General features: G+C 30.7%; 2 protein-coding genes across 19 annotated transcripts in view; one reads left to right on the top strand and one right to left on the bottom strand.

The window, feature by feature from the left end:
* The window catches only part of LOC108917569 (serine protease inhibitor 3/4), a 57,332-nt gene that overhangs the window by 11,026 nt on the left and 22,776 nt on the right, over nt 1-23,530 (top strand). For 11 of the 16 annotated variants that reach the window (XM_018724242.1, XM_018724241.1, XM_023454431.1 and 8 more), the window contains exons 2-3: nt 15,187-16,097; nt 17,020-17,164. In XM_018724242.1, coding sequence (XP_018579758.1) covers nt 15,187-16,097; nt 17,020-17,164 — 1,056 coding nt within the window. Of the gene's footprint in view, nt 1-12,055; nt 12,164-14,808; nt 15,039-15,167; nt 16,098-17,019; nt 17,165-19,770; nt 19,977-23,530 lie in introns of those variants that run through there. The other 5 variants (XM_018724246.1, XM_018724240.1, XM_018724233.2 and 2 more) reach the window with 5 other exon arrangements.
* On the bottom strand, nt 369-12,438 carry LOC108917570. 3 transcript variants are annotated; one of them, XM_018724248.2, is made up of 5 exons: nt 12,397-12,438; nt 10,326-10,518; nt 7,967-8,129; nt 7,651-7,905; nt 369-845 (listed from the first exon to the last, which is right to left on the bottom strand). In XM_018724248.2, exons 1-5 carry the CDS (start codon nt 12,402-12,404, stop codon nt 547-549), a joined length of 918 nt encoding a protein of 305 aa, XP_018579764.1. In that variant the 5' UTR covers nt 12,405-12,438; the 3' UTR covers nt 369-546. The 3 variants fall into 3 exon arrangements, with proteins under 3 accessions (XP_018579764.1, XP_018579765.1, XP_018579766.1); XM_018724249.1 differs by lacking the exon at nt 12,397-12,438 and adding an exon at nt 11,763-11,989; XM_018724250.1 differs by lacking the exon at nt 12,397-12,438 and adding an exon at nt 11,891-11,989.

The following is a 23,530-nucleotide window of genomic DNA, read 5'->3' as shown; positions in this document are numbered from 1 at the left end:
CGTTCAGAATATTTTAATGAAATTTTATAACTTTGACATTTAACAACAATACACGTTTTACGATAAAAATATTGTTTTTAGTTTCACCAGTGGCGTGCGCACAGGCACGTCTTTGTATATAACAATATCTAGAGACATGCCTGTGCGCACGCCACTGGTGAAACTAAAAACAATATTTTTATCGTAAAACATGTATTGTTGTTAACTGCCAAAGCCTGCAAAATTTCATTAAAATATTCTGAGCGGTTTCCGCAATATTTATAAATTTGCATTTTTTTATTAAAATTTTAACACCCTGTAGATCGGAAACTAAGCGTTTTCGGAATAAGGTATATTAAGGAAATATATCACAAATCGCTTGTACTATAACCTCCGACTATTGACTTACCAAACACCCTGTATAATTAATATTTTCCCTTATAAATACAGTTTTAATCATATACAAACTTTTACCTAACTGACTTGTTCAGTATTCTGCTACTGATTCTACTTTATACCCATTTCTAAATAAAAAAAAAAAAATCGACACTAGTTAATGACTCCCACTTAACTATTCTGCAGATAAAAAAGAACAACCAAACTCAAACCTAGCCAGTTGCTCAGAGCGAATCTACCGCTCTTGTTGCACAGTTTTTCGACTGCACTGATTTTAAAACCTTTCCTGTCGAGCATCCGGTGCACGCTGTGCACCTCAACAGAACTGAGCTTTGTTTCTCTGGATAAAAGCACAGAGAAAAACTGACGAGGCTGAGGATGGCAGAATGTGAGCACCATGTGGTCGCCTACCACTTTCTGGACCTGTATGTTGCCAGCGTAGTGGCTGAACTGGCTTTTTAACACTGCTCCTGAAAAAGAAATTATAGTGGTGATATAGAGGCGTAATATTTTCAGAAATAAATGCGTAGTGACTGTAATGTTTTATTCTTCGTATATTTTTCCTGCTTGTGGCATTTTTAATTTTGCCAGTTAATTTCGAGTGGGTGTGCAAACTTGACACATAATGCGGACTGTAACGTACGAATTAACATAATTACCCAGAAGACCTAGATCTGTAAACAAATTAGGTGAGTCAGAAATTAACGCGCATCATATTGCGGTAAGTAGGCAAGTTTGCTAGAAAGAACAATATTAATTATTATAAGTTGCTCTGTTTAAAAAATCAATCTTCTGATTGGCTCTGGCATAATTTACCGCATCCAAATGTTGACCTATTAATGTAAGGCAAGCGTAGATATCACTATCAATCCTCAGTACATCACTCATTGCATTTTAGTGATAAGTGCCAAACTTTGCGAATGCCTTCTTAGTCCAGTAAATGAAATAAAATTTGTAAAAAAATTCGTTTCAGATTGAAACTTGGTTTAATCGTTAGTTTAGGCAAAAAGAAATAATATTTCCCAAAAAGTATCGGTTTAAAACAAGACTAGACTAGGCGGTATCTGTTTTGGTTTGGGTGAATCGTATATCCACGGAGACTTTTGTCTTTTTGGGTTTCAAATATCACTAGAAATGAAAATTTTTCTATACGCATAAAAAAAACGTGGGCTTAACTTTTGGCGGCACAATATGTTAAAAAAATTCGAAAAATGTCATATTTTTCTTCCTATTTAATTATGTATCTTTTCAAGCCTTGATTTTAGGCGAAAATGGAAGAGGAAAAAAATATTTATAATTAATTTTTTTACTAAACGTGACTAGTTACAAATCGAATATGAATCATGATTATTAAGGTAAAAATTGAAAAAATCGGAAAAATGGGGTTAAAAAACAATACTTTTTAGGGATTTTTTTTTGGGATATTTAAATTGGGTATAGGACCTTTATACTTGGCTCAAAAAAACTTCATATTATGTAGAATTATCACACCAAATTTCATCAAAATCGGTTCGCAGATTTTGCATAATAATTTTGCAATCAAGATTTTGAAAAAAAATTGTAAATTTTCACAATTTTGCACAGCAAAAACCAAGGCCCGTAGATACTTGAAAATTTAATCACATATAGAAGAGCTCCCAAGCTTTCAAACGCTTTTTGAAAAGGATGACGTAACTAATTAATCGATCTGTTTTTTTAAAAGAAGCGTCTTTCCAAGAACTTTTAAAACCTGCTTTAAAAATTTTGATTTGATTGAATATTCACAAAGTTATTCTAATTGTAAACAATTAGAATAACTATACATATAAGTACAAAAATTCGACCAATGTTTAAACAAGCGCCAGAGCTCTCCTAATTGACGGATTCGAATTTTTCAAAGTTTGAAAGCTTGAGAGCCCTTCTATATATGTGATTAAATTTTCAAGTATTTAAGGACCTTGGTTTTTGCTGAGCAAAATTTTGAAAATTTGCAAATTCTTTTTCAAAATCTGGATTGCAAAATTATTATGCAAAATCTATTGAACCGATTTTGATAAAATTTGGTGTGACGATTCTACATAACATGAAGTTTTCTTGAGTCAAGTATAAAGGTCCTATACCCAATTTAAATACCCCAAAAAAATTCCCTAAAAAGTATTGTTTTTTAACCCATTTTTGCGATTTTTTCGATTTTTACCATATTAATCATGATTCATTCGATTTGTAACTAGTCATGTTTTGTAAAAAATTTAATTACAAACATTTTTTTCCTCTTCCATTTTCGGCTAAAATCAACTCTTGAAGAGATACATAATTAAATAGGAAGAAAAATTACAAACCTATTGTGCCGCCAAAAGTTACGCCCACGTTTTTTTTATGCGAATAGAAAAATTTTAATTTCTAGTGATATTTGAAAGCCAAAAAGCCAAAAATCTCCGTGGATATACGATTCACCCAAATATGGCTTTTTGAAACAGATACCGTCTGGACTAATTGTTTAAACAATGATTATAATTTAAAAATTACCAAAAATGCAATTTTTAGCTATATAAAAAAGCGCTCTCCAACAGGAGGTTTTGCTTTTGTTTATACTTATAGGTGTTCAAAAAACGCTTCATTTGAGACCTGCTACATTAAAATCCATTAACAATTTGTTTAAATAATTGCAAAAAAAAACAGCGAAATTTGAATTTGCTATGAATAGAAGAAAAGGGCATAAATCGTCTCTAAACTGCATTAAAAGTTTTATTTTGTTACGCTTAAGAAACGTTGAAAATTTGGTAAAAAAATATTTATTTGTTTACGAGTTTTTGCATTTGTTTATTATTAGAAATAGCATTTTTTAAATTGCAGAACGCGTGTTAGCGTTATAGTAAAGGGCCTTATGAGGGCTCATTTGTTTCGTCTTGACTTATATTTTCAAGATATGCAATTGGAAATTGTAATTTCATAGGCTAACCTCCTCAAAACGGCGTATAAACATAAGTATAGTGTAATTTGTTTATAAGGTTTTTCGTTAATAACTTTGCGAAGAATGAATATTTTTTAAAGCCGCTTTGATATTCGTAATCCTGGTAATTTTTCACAAATTTAAAAAAAAATGTTCTAGGTCCATTTTTAGCCGATAGCGTTTTTTTTAAATCAGAACTTGTTTATTTATAAACAATAAGACTTGAAATTTCGGGAATAAATCAATCAACCCTTAAAATTCATAATAACGGTTAAAGATATTGAAAAAAAAGCATTTTATAGTAATTTTTAACCCTTTAAAAAACGTCCTCGAATACATTTTTACACCAGGAATGTGGTGGGGGAAATAAAATAAACAAGTTCCGAGACTTCAAATCTTAACTGCCCGAAAATTTTACGATATCTCCTGTAATTGTGGACCAATTTTAACGATTTTTTTTTTAATCTGGATTAGCGCATGAAAATAATAACAACTGCATTTTGCAACAATTAATTATTAATTTGTTATAAACTATTAATTTTGTAAAAAAAAATTTTTTTCGCATTTTTTTCGAGAAATAATTTTTCATAATGAAACAATTTTCTTAAAAAACAAAATTTTTATGTAAAAAAGTTCAGGTAATGACATATTTTTTATGTATAAAGTTAATTTTATTGAGAATCGACTGTTTTAATGTTTTAATTTACTTACCTGTTTTAAAACATAATATGTACCTAATTTAATGTTAAAAAATCATACTATTATGCATATTACATCCAAAAACTCGATTCTCATTAAAATAAACTTTAAATTTATTAAAAAATGGACCTAAATTAGCTGTACTTTTTCATGTACTAAGCCCCCTCTACGAAAAGTACGATATCTGGAGTAGTAGGAAAATTGGCATTTAATAAAATTTCGATTAAGTTAACTTTATTATCATATTTTATACATTTCTTAAATTATTTAATTTATTTTAAAAAAAAGTTCCATTAGACTATTTTTAATGTTTTATCAATTTTTTATTAATTTGCGATGTTGTTTTTGTCGGACGCATATTTTTTTGTAATAAATACTTTATTTCAAAATGAAAAAAAAAAAAATAGACTTGCACATACAGGTTCGGAAAGTCCCCATGGTTCATCGGCCGTTGCATGAGAGCGAAGTAAGTCACAGAAATCCGTGCGATAGACAAGGATGGTTACATTGAAGATGTTTCATAATCTGAATAGTTCTAAACGGGCGGTGACTATTCAGATTATGAAACGTCTTCACTGTAGCCATCCTTGTCTATCGCACGGATTTCTGTGACTTGCTTTATCGCTCTCACGTAACGCCCGATGAACCATGAGGACTTTCCAACCCTGTACAAAGAAACATAATCTCGTCATTTTGACATTTTTGGGGCGTTACTTAAGCAATTTACCCAAAATGAAATTTTGGGTTTGTCGGATAAATATTTATTTAATTATTTTGTCATAAAAACTGACCATTCCGATAAAAAAGAAAACGACTACGGAATTCCCGGAATCGCTCGTTCAAAAACGCGACGAACGCTGAAAATTTTCGAAGAGGAAAAGTTTGTCGGACTCGTTATAAAGAGCCACTCGTAAAGTTTGGCACTTACATGTATCACTAAAACGCAATGAGTGATGTGCTGGGGACTACTATATGTTTATCCCTTGGAATATATGTAGATTTGAATATAACTATTCCCCATCCAATACTTGATTGTTTATTATATCACATAAGACGATATCACGGAACTGTATGCTGTATATGAACAATAATAATAATAAAATAAATATGATTTGTGCAAAGCATTAATTTGTTTTTCGAATCTTGCATCAATAATATTGCAGGAAATCAAAATTGCGAAATAAATGTTGCGCATATCTGTTTAGAGAAGTTAAGGGTATTACCCATTACCCAATATATTTAACTCTACAACAAATTGATGACAATATATTTAATCTTTGATATTAGTGACGCTTGATTATTTACAAACTAAAACTAAATAAATAGGGAATGGTTAATAAATCTCGATAACTTGTTTTCTTGGGAATTTTGGAATCTAATATAGTGGAGTCAAGATAGATTTTGACTTCGCGAAAATTACTGGAACTGTTTATTTTTCGCTTTGTAAAGTTGTCAGAAACAACATATAAAAAGTTACCAACTGTAGAGTGTACGCTAAATTATTTATTTAACAAATTAGTTACAATTACAGTTTTTGCAAAATATATAAAAAAATATTTAAAAAAAAATAACTGCGCCATTCGAAAGAACAGGAAATTTTACATAAAAAATGTTAATAAAGTTTTTTTTCGAAAATGCAAATTGAAGGCTGTAGAATTTTTTTTCTAACGTACGAAAAATGAGACGGGCGGCCCCGAGCGCGCTACACTAATTTTGTTATAACTTTTGATCTAGTTGATCAAATCGACCTCACAAAAATTTAAATGAAAGAAGAGTCATCCGGCTATCAAAATTTTATGTCTTTAAACTTCATTAAACTTGAGAAAAAAATATATATAGTATGTATACAAAGTTAGGTCATTCTATAATTTTGTACAATAATAAAATAGCTGTCATTCTTTTAATATTTAAAAGAAATATATGAATCTCATACTCATGACGATTGAAACGGTGATCGACATGGAAAAATTCTTAAAAATTGAATTTGAAAAAATATTGAGCCCAACATATTCAATAATTTTAAAAAATCATAAATTTGAAACTTTACGAGAGCACTTTTTAAAGCTGAAAATTTCTACTTTAATATGGTGCATTTTATTTTTCTTTAAAAAATGAAATAATAGTTGAAAAAACAAAAAATAGCAAAAAATGAAAGTATTTCATGAAAAATCCGTGAAATTTATTGTTAAATAAAGTTTTATAATGTACAAAAAAAAATTTTTTTGTTTAATAAACCATCAAAGAATTAAGTTAAGCCCTTAAAGAAAGTAAATCCAGCGAAAAATTTATTTATTTTATAGTTTTTTTTATTTATAGTAATAAGTGAAAAATTGTTATAACTGCAAAAAAATAACATTTTTTTGATGAATTGGTTTAATATTCATTTTTAAAACGTAGATATATTCTGTATCTGAAATTTTGAATATAAGTTATCTTATTGATGTAGACACAGAAAAGCGTTTTTCGTTTATAAGGATTAAATAATTATTATGGTATAAAAATATGATTTTTATGTTTTCGAGTAAGCTGCAGTTATCAGTGTGTTAAAAAGTGTATTATTCACATATTTTGTCCATTTTTATTCCATTTTTAATCTTCAGTTTGCATTTAAGTTATTTATATTCGTTTTCTTTTATGCTAAACCTGTAAATGTATGAGTTTAATATTTATATAAATGAATACTGATCCATTTTTAAAATAATTAATGAATAAATAAATAATAGGGAACGAAGAAGACCAAGAACTCGATGAGATTTAAAAATTAATTATTTTGTAATAAATTTGTTTTTTAAAAAATAAAACATATTTTCAATAAAACCTCTTTAGCCATTTATAATTTTCATTTTTCGAACCTCTATATTACAAATATGAGCGAGTCTGATTTAAAATCACTAATTGTTAAATAAGTTGTTTAAAATAGTCGGCCATATTGGATCGGCCATTTTGAATTTTCATTTTCCGACATCATATTCTTGTTTAGCGACCTCAAAAACCCCCAATTACGAATATAAACGAGTTTGATTTAAAATCGATAATCGTTAAATAAATTGTTTAAAATAGTCGGCCATATTGGATCAGCCATTTTGAATTTTCATTTTCCGACTTCATATTCTTGTTCAGCGATATCAAAAACGACTATATTGTCAATTTGAAAGAATTCGATTTAAAATTCATTGAATTATTTTAAATGTTCTTAAAAAAAACTATTTATTAAAAAAACAATTAGCGTACAAAAATGAGTTTATAACTTTTTTCTAATACTTATCCAAGTAAGGTTTTAGAAAAATCCGTGTTTCCCATAATTATTTCGAAATAATGCGTAATTTTAAGCTATCTTGACTCCACTAATAACAAAACTAGATAATTTTCTTCAACGTAGTACATGTTTTTGTTTTTCTGGAAATCTTGACGTATAACGAAAATGAAGAAGCCCGAAAAATTCAAAACTCATGCGCCAAAACAATATACAAATAATTTTCATCACCCCAACCCTTTGGAGAAGTCGGTAATCTGCAAATTAATGGTTTTCCAGAGTCTGAATTTTCCAGATTTTTTGATCTGATTGATTTTTGTTTGTTTTGACCAAGAGGACCAATCCTGCGGTTGTCGCAACATTATTATTTTTATTGTAGAATCTAAGTACTTACCATTTTCCGGACCTGAACTGATCCAGAACCCAGGCTCGGTAATATTATACCACACGTGGTATTCGGTGCTGTCTCCCTCCTCGTCCCAGTATATCCTCAGATGGCCCTTGTCCATGTTGTAATTTTGGTACGTCCTCCTGGGATAGTTCCTTTCGTGCGTCATCCCGCTGACGTATTCAAGTTTCTGCCGACGTTCTTGGTCGATTTGTTCTCGAGTTTTTCCATACTGGGACCCATCCGTACCATAACCAAAACCTGAAATATTTTCTGTAGTTATTCATTCTAGTTTTGATGAGCCCTTAAAAAAATAAACTACCTTCTCCGTAGCCTCTGTATTGGTTACCCTTGTACAAAGGATTCAGCGTAGTATGAGATCGATCTTCAGAGATATGGATAACCGGGCAAGTCCGCAAACGCTTTGCATAATGTCTTTCGTCGAGATGATCTATTTTTTCTACGACGAACCACATTCCCATCAACTAAAAAAATATAGGTAGCTCTTAAGAATATTCGAGGAGTTTTTTTGGCAACTGAGGATCTTTTGAAAACCTTTAGAAATTAATGGATTCGCTATCTACCTATCTATTTATCTATCTAAAGAAAAATCTAACAGTAAAAATACCCAAGAACAACAACTGCTAAGTTGCTAAATTTCAAAATTTTTTTAGTGATTTTTTGAAAGACTGTAACTGTAAAGAAGCGTATTGAGGCTTGAATATTCCAGTTTGAAAAATTTTTTTTGAGCATAACTCGGCGCAATCAAAAGAAATAATGCAGGGCACTTGTTTTCCATTTTTTTTTCAAAACTGCTATGGGCTCAAAAAATTTTTTTCTGGTTTAATCAATGCCAGGGTCATTTAGCCTGGATTCATCAGCTTCAATCTGTTTTTTTTTTATTTTCTGTACAATTATTTCTCATTGAGATATCAGCTATTAAGTGTTTTTTTTTATCATCGATATCGACAATGCGAAGAGTACCAATGTTTGTAGGTTTTTTTTAGCTCAGTACATGCCCATAAGGCCTGTAAATTTTGAAATTGATCGGTCGAACTATTTTCCTTTCCTGAATCGTCAAAATTTTATAAAAAAATTAAAGGCAGGTTTATTGCTTCTTAAACATCAATTAATAATTAAGATGAAACAATTTTTTGAGTTATTTTTTAACTTTCACGTTTGACACTCATCAAATATTGAAAAAAGAAATTCAAAATTTTGAAAAAAAATTAATTTTCAAAAAAACTAATTTTTTAAAAATTTTTAAAATTTTTTTCCGCTCTCTTTTTACAATTTTACATTGAATATTTCAAATGTCAAGTAAAAAAATTTTTTTTTAAATTTAAAAAAGTTGATTGAGAAATATGAGATCGGTTATTCCAAAACGCAGTATCAAGAAACAAATGATAAGGCCATGACGTAAGTTAGTCGTGGCTAGCTTGTAATCGTAACTCTTGTTGGCCAACTGTTTCATTTCTTTCAAAAATTTGAAAGAAATCATTGTTGTGTCCTTTCTTTTGTACTTTCGTAAATAAAATTAATTCTGGTTAAGTTTGTAATAAATAATTCTAATGAGCCGAATCATTCAGTGAAATTTTTATTCCAAACGAAAATGTCCAACCGAAAACTTTTTTATTTTTGGCGTTAGGAAAAGATTCCTATAAAAGTTGTGTGGTCCTTTGAGCTTTGAGGTCTTCAAGTCTTCAGAACTTCGTTTTTAGAAAAAAAAACAATTAAAGATCACATAAACGACTTCTAAATGGAAGTTTCTATGATTTTAACAATATAAATTCGTTATATTTTTACTTCAGTAGTTTTTTCCAGATAAAACTTTTAAATAACTTTTAAGGATAATCCAACTACACAAGTGAAATCTAATTACATATTTTCATCTTTTGATAAATATTACATCGAACAAAACTTAAAAGTGTTATAAAGGCGTTACAATCTTAAGTGTTTTGTATAATATTGTTTTCAATATATTTTAAATATTATGTCTATAGTGAATTAAAAAGTCTTATTCTGAACAAAATACTGGAGCAGCTTTATTCATATATTCTTATTTTTAATAACAAAAATACAGTGTTCTATTCATATATCCTATGATCATCAGTTTCTCCAAAAATTAATTTTTGAAGCTTTCAAAGTGCATATAACTTATGGGGAACTTGTTTCTTAAAAAAATTAGATTGTTTTCTAAAAATCGTATTTTACGAATTAAAAATTAGAAAAATGTCGCAATCAGTGTTCTTGTTTGCCCCAAAATGACTGACATGTAAATTGTGCTATTTTTATAGAAATTAAAATTTAATACTTTACATAATATAAATTTAGCAAAAAAATTAAAGGAACAGAAAAATTTTCAAATTTTTTTAGAGATTTTTGAAAGGCTGTGGCTTCCTGAATAATGGTCGGATCCAAATGGTTTTCAAATCGTGATATGAAAAATTTTTTTGCGCATCACAGCGCAATCAAAAGAAATAATACAAAGCAAAAATTTAACAGTTTCTTTTTTTTTCAAAACTATACACAGGCTCAAATTTTTTTTCTGGCTTAATCAATGCCAAGGTCATTTAGCCTGATTCATCTGCCTTAATTAAATACTCATCAAATATCGAAAAAAAAAACATAGCCAGTGGTAAAAAAAAATGTGAATAAAAAAAATTTTGAATTATTTTTACCTGTGGCACGCTCATAATTTGTTGTGGTTGCATATTCGCACAATAATAACTGGATGAATATTGCTCCACGGCACTGGTGAAACAAATGAAGAACGTTAGGTAGGTCCACATAATTCCCATGGTTGCTTGATGCACAACTGCACTAACACAGGAAAAGATGCTCGCTTGTAGGAGCCAAGTACCGGCCCTGCGACTGAAGAGAGTTTAAGCCAATTATAAATTTAAAGTAGACGTTTATATATGCCTGCAATTGGAGGAGTCTTGAAATGCAGCAAGTAGTTTGCGTGCAGTTAATGAAATAAGTGAACGAAATTTTGAAAATAACTTGTCTTGTTAGTGATATACTGCAGAATATGGAAATGATTGTGAAGGATCAATAAAATTTTTTTTATGTTAATCGTAAAACGTTGGAAATTTATAAGGTATACTGGGTGTTTCACCTAAGGCGGATTCTTCCAGAGCTCTGTTATTTTAAATTTAATTTAAAAAATGTTTCATATAAAAGTTGTCTGAAATTATATTGGGCAACCCTGTAGAATATTTTCATTTCAGGAGCTCCGTTTCTTCTGAAGGATACACAACTTCGTTATTTTAAATGGAACACCCTGTATGTAAGTGGTTTTTCGGGTTCCTCGTTTAATTTTAGGTTGACCTGGTACCTAGAACCCGCCGTTTCTAAGATATTCGACTGTTTTTGGAAAATATTACGATGATAAACTAAAAGAGTTAGGAACAGTTCGCACAAATTTCTCCTATCTTTTACGTTTTTGGAAAAAATTAAGTTTTTCAGAACGGGAAATATTAAGACCTACGTTTGACAATCTTAGAAGACGAATAACTTTTTTTTCAAGTGGGATGGCCCAAATTAATTGCTATTGTTGAATGCCAAATTAAATTTCCTTTCGATTGATATAAGGTTTGCTTATCTTACTTATCTCTAACAGTTTCCGAGAAAAAATTGGTTTTATCTAAATTCCAAAAAAAGTAGTAACCAACATCGTCAAGCGTCAAGTAGGCTTTGCCCAATCACTTTTCCTTCACATTTTATCAGGCTTGGGACTGGCAGTAATAATATTTTATAGGCATGTTTAAAAAGTGGTTTAACAAACAAAACTGAACAACTAGCAACTAAAAACAAAATTTAAACGAAAACTCAGAATACGATTAGGTGAAACACTCGGTATATTTAAATTGTACACGCTTTATACTTATACCCTCCTATTAGTTTAATTTCTTTCTTGGGTAGACCTAAAGGTCACCCAATGGTTAATGATTGAATTACTATTGTTATTTATCTGCAATTAATTGCATTTAAATACTGATTGTGGTTAATAATTTATAGTGATTAATAATTAATTCATATCTCATTCAAAACTAGCAGTTACAATAAATGTTAAAGAGTTTACATAGCATTTTCTATTACTAGTGTTAGCATACGTGTAATATTCACTGGAATGAAGAATATAAATGTTTTTGTTATGCTTAGGAAGTGATGGAAATTCTATTGATAATTTTTTATTACTTTATAACTATGAAAATGTAAAAAATATCTGGGAACTTCTTACTTCTTGGTATCTGAGAAAAAAAGTGGTATCAACTTACAAACCCAGATTAACAGTTCTATTTATTTATATTACAAACCGAATATTACTAAATACTATAAAATAGATGATGTTATAGCTGATAAACTTGAATTTATGTGACGTGACCTAAGAGATAAAACTAAATGTTTTCTTTTATTTAATTCATTATAATTATTGAACATTGCATATTCATTTGTGGCTGATGTGCGTACACCATATAAGATAGTGTGAATATTTTATCGAAAATGGCTTCATGTAAGTAACATATTTTCAGTTATAATATCACAAGAGCATGGAAAATATTCGATTATACCACAACAGCGTAGCTGGAGTGGTGTTTTAAGGATATACGTCGAGTGAGGAGGTTAGTATAATCGAATATTTTCCTTTGCTCGAGTGGTATTCGATACGATTACATAATGAATTAATTTTTTTTGACGTTTAAATTTTTTTTGATGTTTATTGACAAATGTTAAAACTATCATTACCGTGACATAGTTCACATTGTTGGAGGAGGCGAAACACCAAAACGGTTATACCACGTCGTCAAGAGTATAATCGCTTATCAATACATAGTAACTACGTAAAATTTGTAATTGCTATTGGCTAAATTTGTAATGAATTATAACGAGCGTTCAAATAAAAACGTGGTCAAGTTGGTTCTGAAAATTTGGACGTAGGGCGTAGCGTATAGCAAATGAACTTAAACGTCATCTGTCAAAGCGCTATATCGCCGCTATCAATTTGAATATTTTCGTTTTAAAAAGCGTTTAAAATGGTGTTTTCTCAAGAACAAAAAGTGTTTATCACAGAGTCCTACTTTAGAAAAGGACGCAAGATTGATGGAATATGGAAGTATTCTATTGAGGAATGTTTCATAGAATTTCAAAATCAATTTCCCGGCGTTGTTGAGTACAAAATTTTTCAAAGTGCAGTTCAGCGTTGTGTTAATGTTTTTCGTGAAACGGGCAGTGTAACAAAAAAAGAAGGAAGCGGCCGACCTAAAAAGCGGACTGAAGAATTAAAAGAAAATGTCCAACAAATAATGGAAAATGCGCCAAGAACTTCTGTACGTGTTTTATCACAAATGGTGGGAGTATCAGTCGGTACCTGCCACACAGTGTTAAAAAAAGATTTGCGTTTGTTCTCCTATCGTTTAACTTGTCAGCAAGAACTTCATGAAGTTGATTTTCCGCGACGGGCTGTATTTTGTGAATGGTTTTTAAACAACTACGGTGAACTTCATAATATCACCTTTTTTTCTGATGAAGCCTGGTTTCATTTAAGTGGTTACGTAAACTCACAGAATATGAGAATGTGGTCTTCTGAAAAACCAGATAACTTTTTTGTCGAGGGCCCTCTACACGCTCAAAAAATTGGAGTTTGGTGTGCTCTCAATCGAAGGAGGATTTATGGGCCTATTTTTTTTAATGGTATTCTTACTGCGCAAAGGTATAGAGAAGAAATTATCGCTCCTTTTGTTAACCAGCTGGAAGAAAACGAAATTACAAACTTTTACTTTCAACAAGATGGCGCAAGGGCACATACGGCAGGCGAGACGATGAATATGTTGAGGGAAGTTTTCCAAAATCGACTAATAAGTCTCAATGCTGAACATGAATTTCCACCGAGGTCATGTGATAATTACGCCGTGTGATTTCTTTTTGTGGCCTTACCTTAAAAACACTATTTTTGAACTGCCTATTCCTGATTTAAACCATCTGCAGGCTCGACTTATAGACAACATTCGTGAAATTAACAATACCCCGAGCATCTTAGAAAATGTCTTTAATTCTTTGAGAAACAGGTGTGAAAAGTGCTTGGAACAAGGAGGGGGACACTTTCAGCAGCTGCTTTAATTTATTGTTATAACAGGGAGGGGGACACTTTCCGCAGCTCCTTTAATTGTTAGTTATTGTTATCACGATTATTCTTTAAAATAAAGTTATATAGTCATTTACGTTATTGNACGTTATTGAAACTGACAGCTGATATACAGCTCGTTGAGAAATGAGGTTAAGTTGGTCGCTATAAGCTACTCCCTACGTCCAATGTGTCAGAGCCAACTTCGACCACGTTTTTATTTGAACGCTCGTTATAATCAAAATTATATTTCGTTTGTTTTACAGATGTCAAATTGTCACTCTAAAATTTAAGAATCACATTAGTTTTTTATTTCATGTTCTTATGAAACATTAAGGAAATTTTCTGTTACAAAAACGTGAAATTTGATGCAAAAAATAATATCTTTTTTTTTAATGTTATATTCTTTAAAAATATGTCATTAATAAGTTCATATTGCTTTTATAGCCGATTAAACTTTATTCGATCATTCGCTTCTAGTTTCTATAGAGTAGATCCATTTTGTCTTTTTGACCTAAAGTCCCTATAAACCTAAATCCGCCACTGCGTTCAGTTTCTAACATCCTTCAAAAATGTTTACTATTATTTCATATCGCTTTCAATACTGTTTTCATGTTAGATGATAACATCGATAACTTATTTTTTGCTCGGTCGAGAAGTTTATGATCTAAATATTTAAAAATGAAAAAAAAGGCAAGAACTAGAATTACTTCAGTCAACAAGAGATGGCAGCACATACACTAGGGATTCATAAAAATAAAACAAAGACTTTAACTATTCGAACTCGCCGGTAGATGTAGATAGCAATAGCGTTTCTAAATTTTTATAATCTTTCAATTTTTCATTATTTATTAGGTTTCGTGTTTCGTATTTCATCCCAAAATATATCTTTTAAATCAATGTAATGAAAATAAGTAATATAAATGTGCTTTATTCAAATCATCGTGAGACAGAAGTCTTAGGCGTAAATTGAGTCCAGTGGCGCAGGGCTACATTTATTAAATAGGAGTTTGTTATTATGTTTACAAAGGGGAGTTTCCTAACCTGCGTCGAATTGATGTTTGTCGTATATGTGATGCGTAATTCTCGGTTCTAGGAATTAATTATGTACAAATAACAGCCGAATCAAATCAAGGTCGTATTCTGACAATCGATTAAAAATAAAACTCTGCCGGCGATCTTGTAGCTTTCGGGTTTTCTATGCAGTTCTCATTCAGAAAGAAGTGTAAGTGGTCCTGCTTTAATTCCCCGGACGAGACATTACTTGGTACTTACATTTAATTATTTTCCATCACTATTATAGTTTATTAAATAATTTGTTTCTCACCAGCCAGTTTGTGTTAGAGTATATCCTCTACTTGGTTGAAGAAAGAAACAGTGTGATACTTTAGTAAACATGTATTTTTCTTTTTCAGTTTCGGTTGTTTTCTTGCTAGTAGGAGTCGTAGTATCATCAAACTTAATTATGGCTGAGGAACAGAAGGAATTAAAGGCTGTGCTACATGGAAATGGGGAACTTACAAAGAACCTTTACAATATTTTGGCTAAGAAACCTGGCAATGTATTCTTCTCTCCCATAAGTATCCACGCAATTCTCTCGTTAGTATACCAAGGTTCAAGAGGTCGTACTCAAGAAGCGTTTACTAAAGCTTTAAATGTGCCCGATGTTAGAGTGGCTGCCAAGGGATATAAAGACGTTATGTCACGTCTCAATTCCGTGAAGGACGTAACTCTTCTGATAGCTAACAAAGTATTTTTGCAAGAATCTTATAAACTTCAACAAGACTTCAGCACTGTGGCAGTGCAGCAGTTTTCGTCTGAGGTAGAGCTATTGAATTTTAAACAGCCTAAAGTCGCCGCGTCATCCATTAATACCTGGGTCGAGAATAAAACCAATAACAAAATTAGAGATCTTATTAATCCCGAAGACTTAGACGATAACACAGTTCTGGTGCTTGTCAATGCAATTTATTTTAAAGGCAAATGGGCGCTCCCATTCGACGTGCATAACACTAGAACCGAAAAATTCTACCTGAACGATGTCGATACCGTTGATGTGCAGATGATGCATATAAAAAAGAAGTTTTTCTACAAGGAGGATGCCAACTTGAACGCCAAAGTTTTAGAGTTGCCTTATTCCAATAAGAACATCAGTCTGATTGTCATCCTGCCAAATGAACGAAACGGTATCGCAGATTTGGAGCAGAAACTTGCGAGCACAGACATAATGAAGATCACGGAGAATATGCACAAACCGGAGGTTGAAGTGGCTCTTCCCAAGTTCAAAATCGAACAAACCATCGATCTTCAGGACTCTTTAACCGAGGTGAGTACGATACGTTTAAAAATTATTTTCCCTCACTTGAATGATCAGAAAAAATTAAACCGTTGTTAATATATCAACCACTTGAACTAATTTATACAGGATTTTAAACTTCAAATATAATTTTCTTGAATACTTAAAAATAATGAAAATAAAAATTAACTTAATTTATGTGGTTAAAATGCACTTATTGTACTAAAAAAAAAAATTGATCTCTAGATATTTTCTCTTACAAAGTAGTATAAAATTGCTTGCTTTACTTACTTTTTTTTGTGCAGTTTTAGTCTTAACTTAGCTCAAGATATTGTGGTCCCAAATTTCATTAAAATATTTTTATAATTATCGGCGTTATGTACATTTGTACATTGAATATCCATAAATAGCTTAAAAAAATATATACATATACATTTTAAATACATAACCTGAAGAGTTTAAAAAGGAAAATTTTGGAACATTTAGAGTGTTAATATTATGCTCAAACTATAACCTCATTTATTTTTCACAAATTCTAACCTTGACAATAATAATAATAATGTAACAAAAGTCATCCTTATTTTGTTTATTCATTTGTTTACTAATTTGTTTTATGATGTTTCTAGAGCATGTTAGGTACAATAGTGAAACTCAATATTGTCAAAATTTGTAAACTGTTGTTGTAACTTGTGTATTAATTGTGTTAAATAAAGGAAATTTTGGTACATCAGGAGTTAGATTCTGACGACTATCAGTTTGAGGAGACACTGGATGCCAGTGAGAAGATTTAAAGTAGCAGAAGAGAAAAGAGGAATGAGACATATTCTAAAAACATCATAAAACAAATGTATAAACACACTAGGGTGACTTTTTGTACTACAACACATTTTGAAATGGATCTTATTACAATTCAATTTGACAATCTCCAAAACAACATTTGAATTTGTTGCAGCTCGGACTCGGTGTCATATTCGATCAGGAGAATGCAGAACTCACAGGAATCATTGAGACTAAAGAACAATTGTATGTGAGCAAAGCGGTCCAAAAGGCATTCATTGAAGTAAACGAAGAAGGAGCGGAAGCAGCTGCTGCGACTGGTGAGTAACCGTGTCCTTAACTCTGTTGATTTGCGATTTGTTTGCTTGAGCTTTGCTGGCTTTTCTTTGCTCGTTTGCTTTGTCTCGTACTTTTTATTCAGATACACTACACCGTTCTAGAATTACATGTCGATACAAATAATATTTATCTTTTTATAGCCGTACTTAATTTTCTGAAACAAATTGCTTTCGTTCTTTTTTATTAAAATTAAATATAAAATTGTGGATTCTCAGAGTGTGATTGCTGCTAAGCAACATGATGAAATATTTAAACATATTTTATTAGACGTGCACATACATACAAATATTTATGCATACACTCACATTACACCTAAAAATAACTGTGAATCATTTATTTTCTTAAAAATACGATTAGAAGTGTACAACTTCTATTTTAAACATTATAGTACTTATTTAGAAAAATATATATTACTTCTTACGTTTTTAATGGCCCGTTTAATGTATTTTCCTTGTAATGCAGTGTTGTATCGGTTCTTAATTTTTTTTTGTACGTAATGTTTTTGTTTTAAAATGGTCGCAAGACACGGCCAATTTGACAGCTGTAGCATCAACATTTTGACAGTTGAGCGATTCACTTTACAATCGGTAATGAATATTTATATTATTATTCAGAAAAGACTGGGATGGTCACTTAAATTTTGCTCTCCTTGCACAAATAAAGTTCTTAAACAAACAGAATTGCAGCTTTACAAAATAGCTTGATAAAAAAATTCACACAAATTCCTTTGTTTCTGTAGTTAATTTTCTGCTTTCCTTTACTTATTTTAGTAAACTTTAAGTACATGTTGTCATTTTTGGTACCTAGATGTATTTGTGTCACCTGGGATGTCTTGGACATTTCCCAACGAATTTATCGCTAACAAACCTTTTGTTGTTATTTTGACGATAAAAGACAGCACTGATGACGACAACGCTTTAATCCTACACAATATGTTATTTTTTCGAAGAGTAACAAAACCTTACAATCAAGAGGTCACCAATCATGGCCAACTATAAAATAAATTATTGTACAAATTTTTGTACCCTCTAGTAACGTATAGTCGTAGAAATAGTACTCAAATTATTTTTTGATGTAACGGCACATATTTAATTTTGTGTACAGAATAATGTTTTGAAGTTTTACTTGTCCAATTTGTGTTCTGGTTACGTTTCATGTCATTCCCTTTAAATTATATTCCATTTAAAAATCATGTCGTGCAGAGCTAGTTCAATTCATTCAATGGTAACATGCAAAATAAATCCAATTAATGGAAGGTAGTGGTGATATTTTGAGTGAATTTAATGTAAAAATTACGTTTCCTGCTTTTCTTCTTATGATAAACCGAATTAATGAAATTTGTAGCAGATGTAATTAAAACAAGATGTAAACGTAAAGAAAAAAGAGGAAAGATCAAAGAGAAAAATGTACAGGGTAGGAAATAAGATCCACTTCTTATTTGTGGAAGGGCGAAATGGGCGTTGACTATTTAGACACCTTCATTAAAGCCATCCTTGTCTATCACATGGATTTCTATGGCTTACTTTATCGCTCTCACGTAACTTCTGATAGACCATCGGTACTTTCCTACACTGTATAGTCCCAGAGTATTTTTCTTGTGGTTTATTAAAGAAAATTGTCAAGATGTACTGCAAACATATACAACCAAAGACACAAAAAGTGTCCATTGATATATTATAAACCAATGTAATTGCTTGAGAAAATTAACAAATGACGTAATCCATTTTTTTATTATTTATTATAAAATGAATTCTTGAAAAGAGACATGAAAAAGTTTCATTGATTTCAAGTTTGTATGTGAACTAGCTCTGTACGAGCACAGTATTGAAAATTTAAAACCTCATTTCGTGCATTTCAAGGTATATAAATATCCTGACTGGGATGTAAACAATTTTTTTTAATTTTTCCTGGGACAGCAGTCATAAACAAAATTCTTCTACATAAATGTTTACAGATCTATTAAAAATATATGCATTTCATGAATTTTTTTCCCGTCTTCAGATTTTACAAAAAGATGTAAACAAATATTTTATTTTTCCTGGAACAGCGATCATAAATAAAATTCTTCCACATCAATGTTTACGGATTTATTAAAAATATGTACATTTCAGAAATTTTTTTCCATCTTCAATTTTACAAAAAAACATACTAAAGTAAACAAATACTAAAAAAAATAACAAAATATATATTTTTTTAATTACAATTTAATTATGTAGCAACAATCCGTTATAACTTTTTTTTTTTGGTAAAAAGTAAGAAAAAAATAATTTGAAAATTATTGAAACATTTTCTTGAAGCATTTATTTATTATAGGTTTTTTTTATACGTACAAGAGTAAATTTTGTATTAAAAAATTTTCAAAACTTGCAAAAGCGTATTGGAAATTTGTTGATACCTAATCCATCTGTTTTTATTCCATATTCAAATAGATTTTGTAGAAATTAGCAAAATTTCAGTTTCAAAATATCTTCTGTTAATATGTAAATACATAAACAACATACGCACGAATTTTCCGCTTCTGTGATTAATTTCTCACTTTTCTTTACTTAATTCAATGCCAAAACTGAAGTATTGTCGTTTTCCTTAGGGATAATTACGAGACTGAAAAGATCTGCGACATTCCCTAAGGAATTTATCGCTAACAAACCCTTTGTTGTTATTTTGACGATAAAAGACGACAAGGATCAGGACAACGCTTTAACCCCACACAATGTGTTATTTTATGGAAAAATAACGGATCCTCATAACACTCGAGAGGTTCAACATGATGAGCTATAAAAAAATTAACGTGCACAGTTGTATTTGGAGGAGTAATACTCAAATTATTTCCCGATTTAACCACATTTTTAATTTTCTGTATAGAGCAATTTTCTAAGATCTTTCTTGTGGTATTGTTTGTCCCATTTATTACAGTCATATCATTCCATTTAAATGATATTGCACTATTTTTATTAGCATTTTTAATTATTTAAGTGACTGACACACAATGCTAGTTCACATCAAGTGTGTGCGTTTAACAAGCAAAGTTCGCAACGTCAAAAAAAAAAGTGTGCATTTAATAAGCAAATTTGTTGGCAACATTTAAAAAAAAGTTCAAATAACAGAAACTAACGTTTACATAACTAGTTTTAAAAATTGCGTCAGCTGCTTTTATTTTCTCATTTATTATCAACTGAATTTTTGAAATTTTTAGCTGTCATCTTAAAAAATATATGTTTGCGTAAAGGTCCCAAGCCAAAGTTTTTTGCAGATAAACCGTTCCTTATTATTTTAATTTCTAAAGAAGTTGATGAAGAGCACGACGGTCGAATAATGTGCAATGTGCTTTTTTATGGAAAGATAGCCAACCCTTTGATTATTAAAGAAAATAGAAGTGATGAACTGTAAACTTAATAACCATAAAAAATTTTTGACAGTACATTATAAACCAATATAATTGCTTGAGAAAATTGCATCCATTGATATAAAAATCAAGACTCTGATTTTTAACATGAAATTTAGTCGATGTGCAATTTGTATGTGAACTAGTTTTGTGTGAAAAATCCACTCAATATTTAAAAATTTTAAGTAAACAAAATAAGCATTTATTTATTTGTATAAGTTATATCTTTTCTATGTATAGCATGTTGTAAAATTTTGAATCTCAACTACAGTCGGTACAATATTTATTGAAATAGAATTCTAAGATAAGAATAAGCCAATAAAGTTCTGTTATCGGAACTACTGTAACAATTTACCGGAGCAGGGGCGTGCCTTGAATATTAAAATATAAACGCGATACTCCTCAACTGTGAATTCCTTTCTTTTATTTTTCACCTTTTTTAATTCATTTTAATAAGAAATTACACTGAAAATGCACTTACGTAGAAACATGCCTTTGTAACTGCGAACAACTGCAAGCTGCTAATGTGAACGCCAAACCGCCAGTGTATATCTACTTTGGGTGTCGAATGCAGTTAATTCCAAGAAAGTGATGCAGGGGTCTTCTTGGAATTCTATCTCATCAAATATCGTACGGACTGTGCTTTGAAAATTGTCGACTAGTTAACGTCATTTACTCTATTGTGTAACTCGTGCTCACTAAATGTTAATGTTTGGAGTTGGATGTAGTTTGTATGCTTTGTATCCGATATTGGCTCATTTTAAACTGGTAGTTATTATTGTTACGACAACATCTAAAAAAATATGTATACCTCAAGTTATTAAAAAGCGCGTACACTAATATTGGGCAAATCAGTACAGTTCGATTTTCAAGATAGTCACTTCAATCTTGCTCTCCACAAATAAAATCTTTTATTTGTGAAACACTTATTGGATATTCAGTTAAACAATTCAGTTTTGTAGGAATTACGTGAATTTTGATATCTTGTGTTCTTATTAACATGGAAAATATTCCCTCGAATTTATTTGCTTCTATAGTTAATTTTCCTTTACGTGTCTTAATTCGTAAACTGAAGGGTTGTTGTTTTTCTTAGCGGTAATTGTGAGATTGAAAAGATCTGAGACATTTGCTAATGTATTTATTGTTATCAAACCTGTTGTTATTATTTTGAGCCTCAATACGTTCAATATGGAAGCAAAGTGAATTTAACTGTCTATTACGCATACGCTATTCATCTTCTCGATCGCACTAAATGACGTCACGAATTAGCGCGGCAGCAAACACCCTCTTAATACTTTATTTTGCGCGCCAAATTTTAATAATTATAATTATTCAACGACCTTCAAGATTTTTCTAATGCTTTCATTACATTACAGATTATTTCTAGATATTTAATTAAAAGTTTCTCATTGTCTGACATTTTACTTGGGATTTATATTAAGTTCATTTTATATAGCGACTATATATTAGAATTAGAGCAATCTCATTCTATTTAGAGGATATTGCAGTGTTTGTTTTTGTATTATCGAAGCTGCCAAGCAGTGCTAGTTCGCATTAAATGTGTATAACAGACAACATATGACTTCAATACACAAAAAAAAACAAACCATTGACTTTTGAGTGGATTATAGTTTTGTTATTGTTTTAAAAATTGTGTTTGCTGCTTTTCTTCCTGATTTAGTGTAGTAAAGTAATTGAAATTTTTAGCAGTAAAAATGCAAATCAGAAAAAGATGTTTGCGTAGAGAAATTACAGAAGAGTTTATCGCGGATAGACCGTTCCTTATTATTTTAACGTTTAATGAAGAATGTGACAGTCCAAGTCAGTACAGTGTGCTTTTTTGTGGAAAATTATCTGACCCATCGATTATTAAAGAAAATCCACATGAACTGTAAACATAAAACATAAAAAAATTTTCATTGATGTATATTATTGGATATTAAATTTAATGATCTCATTTGCATGTCATATCTAAATAGAGGGTGTTCCAAAAACAAGTACCAAAATTTTAACCACGTCATCAAATATAACAGTTTTTGTCTAATAATTTTTCTTCAAAATCTTACATGCTTGTCCACTATTTTTTACTCATTGAAATAACACTAACCTGCCGCCTGTGGATTAAAGAAATATCTAAGTAACGTATGGGAATGTTTAATACAATGATTTACTATACTCCATGTCAAGTGTAAGAAATATGACGAAGTATTAGCAGTTGTGATTGTGCATCATGTTGTGTTTCACAAACAGTGAATATGTTGATACGATGTTAGTTTATGGTCGTATCAATGTTAGCTTACATTGAAGTCTAAGGCTCATAGTATTTATATGGATCATTTCTCGAATCGTCTTATACATTTTGAAGGTGAACTGACAACAACCTAATTGTACTACGAACATTGAATATGCACTTTTCGAGAATGTTGCATATAGTCCTGGTTCTTGTAGACTGTTTTGTTTAGAAAAGTTTAGTTTTACGGACTCATAATTATCATAACTGACAGCAGTTTTGCGACTGGATATCGTGAGGATTTTCAGTGAATTTTGGAACAAAATAGTAAACGAGTGACTCGATGGACCTTACATTATACCAGATCGGCTAGACCGTCCGAGATATTTATATTATTTAAGTAACGCCCTAAATGATCTACTGGATTATGTTCCTCTGGAAGTTCGTCAAAACATAGCAATTCATGATGGTGCTTCTTGGCATAATGCCTGCCTGAATCTTTTGAAATTGGTTAATTCAGCACTTTCCTGAACGTTGTATGGTTTGAAATGGTCTAGTTGCATGGCCTGTCCGATTGTCAAACAATCCGTGCGGTTTTTATTTATGGGTCATTTGAAACAGTTGGGTTTCAGTTAAAATGGTTGAAGAAAATTTTCGATACTGTACACTATTATTCCTTGAATAACATGGGATATTTTTAACATTTGTTGTAACTTAATTTAGTAAAATAATTGT

The sequence above is a fragment of the Anoplophora glabripennis genome, unplaced genomic scaffold (genome assembly GCF_000390285.2).
Source record: "Anoplophora glabripennis isolate ALB-LARVAE unplaced genomic scaffold, Agla_2.0 scaffold80, whole genome shotgun sequence".
NCBI classification, from domain to species: domain Eukaryota; kingdom Metazoa; phylum Arthropoda; class Insecta; order Coleoptera; family Cerambycidae; genus Anoplophora; species Anoplophora glabripennis.
This window is presented reverse-complemented; position numbering and strand designations above follow the sequence as displayed.

Coding starts and splice junctions, on each gene's coding strand:
- LOC108917570 (XM_018724248.2), bottom strand. Junction 8,130..10,325: donor AAATTATGAGCGTGCCACAG/GTAAAAATAATT, acceptor ATATTTTTTTAG/TTGATGGGAATGTGGTTCGT. Junction 7,906..7,966: donor ATACAGAGGCTACGGAGAAG/GTAGTTTATTTT, acceptor AAAATATTTCAG/GTTTTGGTTATGGTACGGAT.